This window comes from Limulus polyphemus, unplaced genomic scaffold (genome assembly GCF_000517525.1).
Source record: "Limulus polyphemus unplaced genomic scaffold, Limulus_polyphemus-2.1.2 Scaffold7612, whole genome shotgun sequence".
Lineage (NCBI taxonomy): Eukaryota > Metazoa > Arthropoda > Merostomata > Xiphosura > Limulidae > Limulus > Limulus polyphemus.
The window spans coordinates 3,153-8,201 of NW_013673222.1; the positions used below are offsets into that span (position 1 = coordinate 3,153).

The 5,049-nt window shown below is 33.5% G+C and overlaps 1 protein-coding gene across 2 annotated transcripts in view; it reads left to right on the forward strand.

The window, feature by feature from the left end:
* Positions 1 to 3,776: 3,776 nt before the first annotated feature.
* LOC106474727 (gamma-glutamyltranspeptidase 1-like) overlaps positions 3,777 to 5,049 on the forward strand; it is a 23,333-nt gene continuing 22,060 nt past the window's right edge. For both annotated transcript variants that reach the window (XM_022403024.1, XM_022403025.1), the window contains exon 1: positions 3,777 to 3,991. In XM_022403024.1, coding sequence (XP_022258732.1) covers positions 3,792 to 3,991 — 200 coding nt within the window. In that variant the 5' untranslated portion in view covers positions 3,777 to 3,791. The remainder of the gene's footprint in view (positions 3,992 to 5,049) is intronic.

The following is a 5,049-nucleotide window of genomic DNA, read 5'->3' on the forward strand; positions in this document are numbered from 1 at the left end:
TTGTACTAAACCAGTATAAATTGGTTGTACTGGTGTTAACAGTTGTACTAAACCAGTATAAATTGGTTATATTGGTGTTTACAATTGTACTAAACCGGTATAAGTTGTTTGTACTGGTGTTAACAGTTGTGCTAAACCAGTATAAATTGGTTATATTGGTGTTTACAATTGTACTAAACCGCTATAAGTTGGTTGTACTGGTGTTAACAGTTGTACTAAACCAGTATAAATTTGTTGTACTGGTGTTAGCAGCTGTAGTAAACCAGTATAAGTTGGTTGTATTGATGTTTACAATTATACTAAACCAGTATAAGTTGGTTGTATTGGTGTTTACAATTGTACTAAACCAGTATAAGTTGGGTGTACTGGTGTTAGCAGCTGTAGTAAACCAGTAAAAATTAGCTGTACTGGATTAGAAAGTTTCCAGTGTTAAAAATAAAATAAAAACTTTCATAATGCTGATAGTGAATTAGAAGGAGGGATTGAATGAAAAAGCCATAACGATGGACAGAAGATATCATTTGATATATTTATTCTGAAAATGGGGTTTTAATTTTGCGTTAGGAAATAGTGAAGTTTGTTTTTAGGTTACCATGATCGTTCCTTCATTATCAGTAGAACATAAGAGCATTTAGTTACCATGATCGTTCCTTCATTATCAGTAGAACATAAGATCATTTAGTTACCATGATCGTTCCTTCATTATCAGTAGAACATAAGATCATTTATTGGTATAATATTGCTTTTTATTAGTCTACAGTTATGCCTCACTGAATACGACTTCCGTTATGATATTTATCAATCGCACCGCTTATAATAACTTGTAATAAACAATTGCTTTCTTTAACATTACTATACGCCCACTTAATTATTTGCTCATAATGGCAGCTAACGACATTTGAAAGATCTATTGAGAAACAACAACAAAATATGACTAAATAATATTCCCAGGGTTATTCACCACACTCATCCCGTATTTAATTATAATTGTTAACGTAATTTAAACCTGTCCTGAGACCTGGCGAAGGTTCCGGTCGCTGACTTACTTCACGACAGTTAAACGAAAAAAGAAATCTTAATAAAGATTCAAAAGGTCGAAAAGGATAAACCTAAAACAAAAGTTTTCCAACAAGACACGACGAAAATCAAAGTTAGATACAATTATATTACAGATATGTTTTCATCATATAATTTGTGTGGTAATGGCTTAATATATTGTTACGTCTCCGGTTGTTAATTAATTTTCCGTAACTTCGTTCCGACGAAACTTAAGCGACACAAGTTCTTTCTTAATAAAACTGGTTTATTCTTTCCGAATATAACTTTACCGATACACTCAACTTCAACAATCGCACTAAACAAACGCTATAACAACGAACGTGCTCAATAATACTTCTGACTGCAGATCAATTACTCACTATCTACACACACATTACCTTCCCCTCTTTTATATACCCGACTACCCCATCTAGCAAATACTAGAGCATTCCTGAAAGAACAAGATAGTTCTAGAAACTAGAGGACGCCACACCAGTCACGTGACCTCGATAACCCAACAATATATATAATATACCCTCTGCTGTGGACTGCAGTTTCGCTTATTCAAGGCACATCAGCAAACTTAGTTTCGCTTATTCAATGCACATCAGCAAACCAACGAAATATAGTAAAATCTCTTATATTGGTGATGTGTTTTTATAATATTTATGGATTTGTAATTGATTTTAACTCAGCGTTCAGTAATTTAAATTAACTTAGATATGTGAATAATTTTGTGATATTGCGCCAAATTTATTATTCAGTATTATACGGTGGACCAACTGTTTGATAATGATATTACAGATTTTTGTTCAATGTATTTATTCTTAATTACGTTATTTTTAAAATGTACGTATTTCTTATGATGCGAACGCCTTTAAACTGGTGAAATACAATTACTGTCAGTGGTAAGACAATAATATAAGGCTTATTTTATTTTTAAACACTACATTCTTTGGGTAAGTTTTCAGGCTTTTAACATGAATACTTGTATCTGGACTATCACCACGTTATTTTAACGCACATGCTTTCGGTTCAATTATTTAAGTCATCTACAGGTGCGAGACGTTTAGCAAACAACAGGATCTAACATATTGTTCCGTGTTGATAATCCACCTTAGGGTTTGTCTTTATTTTTATATTTTATTTTAGTAATACATGTCATATGTTAGTATAGCTACGTAATATAAGTATATTGTATTAGAACAATAATGAAACAACAATGATATTTTCAACGTTGTTGGACAAACATGCGACAGACTCGAGAGACGGAACATCACAATCAATTTTATAAATTAATCAATATCAAACAGTTTGTATGTATTAACCCTGAAGAAAAGCGAAACGTTGGTAGTAATACATATATATATATATATATATCTTGAAAAAAAAGTTAGCACAAAGAATCACATATAAAGTGTAATAGACTTAAAACAAGACCCAAAACTCGAGTGCTTTCGAATAGTTGACCATTCTTCTTCAGGACAAATCCTTTGTTCTTATTTTAAGTATATATATATATATATACCTGGAGTTTAACGGTCGTTTATCTAAACTTTTATCACAATGTGTAATCCTTCCAGTGTGCGCTACAAACTTTGAAAGAAAACTAATTACTAACTACACTTTTAGTGACTTTAAACGTTTCAACAAAGAAACGCGTGCTTCAAAATAGAATTCACTCAGTACTATTACGTTCGACTTTCATTCTTGGGTTGATTATGTAACAAAGAAGTTTTATTACAATGTTTACTACTCTTAGATAATTAGATACAACAGAATTTGTTCAACATCTGTTAGGTCTAATACTAGTGTCTTATGACAAGTATGGTTACGATTACAATACTTAAATAAAACTTGTCACCTCGCGCACATTTTTAAAACATGAGGTTTCCACATTTAAACACAAAAGTTCGTTCAGTTTTGTGGGAAACTGAACAGTAGGGGTTTAAACATAACAACTTTTCAAAACTTCCACGTCCTCGTTTTAATTCATTTGGAAATTGTTTAGAGTAGTAGTTAAGGCTTAAGTGTACATAGTTAGCACTAGTTAGTATTTCCGTGTTTCGGCTCTTGTTTGTAATTAACCACAAAGCTACACAATGGGCTATCTGTGCTCTGCCCACCACGGGTATCGAAACCCGGATTCTAGCGTTGTAAGTCCGCAGACGTACCGCTGTGTCACTGGGGGGCTTTCGGCTCTTATGGAACATTTAACGTTATTTTATTATTTCCTGATGCCTGCTTTACGCTTCTTAAATAACAGCGTTAAAGTGAGACTAGTTGAGTTAAAAACACATCATAGTATACCTAGTATATCATTTTCTTTATATCAAATTTAAGTATACATTTGATTTCATATTTTGTGCCTTCATAAATATTAGTTTTTGACTGTACTATTGGCAAGTTTCTACTGCTTGAATCAACGCGGTCAAAATAGCAATAATGCTCCCCAGCGGCACAGTGCTAAGTCTTTGGACTTATAACGCTAGAAATTGAGTTTCGATACCCGATGCTGATGTTACGTTTCTTTGATAATAGTTCAAGCCAACATCTCACATTTCTGTATTCCATTAGTAAAGTATGCTATATTATTTATTTATTATTACTTTCGTTAATAATGACTTGTAAACTTTTGAATGTACTTAATCTTGTTACTTGTAATATCATTTTCATATTTTTAGTATGGAGATCATTACCTTACTATAGGTTGTTGTTTTGTTTCTATTTTTCAGACTCAACAGACACTAAAGATGGTTTCCGTACTGGATCAGCTTATAACTTGTATAGTGCCTTTAGTTGTGATATTGTTCATAATGTCTGCCACAGAAATCTCGGTAGACGGAATGGCCCTGGATTCTGGGACAGATCAGTTCATCTCAGGATCTAGGTTAGGAGTATACAGCAAAGCTGCGGTCTCGACCGATGCTGCCCAGTGCGCGAAGATTGGAAAGTAAGAGTTTATAAAAAATCTTCCAGATAAAACTTAAAAGCTGAATGTACATATAACATTATAATAGGTGGTATTCACAGAAACTGTATGGTATTAGCATATGGAAAACCTAAACTAAAATTAGAAAACGAGGGGATAAATATCACCATGACGACAACTTCAATAATAGTGTTTGGTCATTACAACAGATATGCAGAAATCTAAACGCTATTACTGTTTGTTTACTAAATCCTTCATGTAGTGTTTTTGTAAGCATTAAATTGTAGCTATACTAAAAAAACTGTTAAACAGTAAACTCTATACGTTTTTGGTTTCAGCGCCTTTTCTAAACCCCCAGTGGACAAGTTGAAGGCTTATAATGCTAAAAACATTGGTAAGCAGAGCACAGGCTGTGTAACATCTTGCTTACAACAGCAAACCAACCATCCAACAACTGACTGAATAAAAAATGCAATGTTTAACAATATAATAAGTTTCTCTGTTTATTTGAAGTTAAGCACAAAGCTACACAATGGGATATCTGTACTCTGCCCACCACTGGTATCGAAATCCGATTTCTAGCTTTGTAAATCCGCAGACATACCGCTGTGCCACTGGGGGGGGGGGGGCAACAGAATAAGCCTAGTACTAGTGTCTGAAGACTGGTATCGTTCACTGTGTATTGAGACAATGCGCATTTCTACGTACAGAAGAATGCGTGATAGCAACCGCAATTGGGATGTTGTCTACTGTGATGGATTTACTATTATATATTAATTTTAATATCGATGTTTGTTCAAATTAATTTATATTTAGAAATGTACATAACTTATACTGTTAAATCTGCATTGCGAAACTCACGCCTATTCTCTAACGATGTCGAATATTCTCGAGTGTAAGAATCAACAATATATGTGTGTACGTAAACGCTAGTGTTAGCGTCAGTATTGTTACGTAAAACTGAAATTTCGAGAAACTCTCCACATGCCTATACATATAACCAACGCGACGCGCCAAAAAAACAGTATCTGTTATTGGTTTGCTATAGTTGGTATACTATAAACCTCGGAAGTTATAAT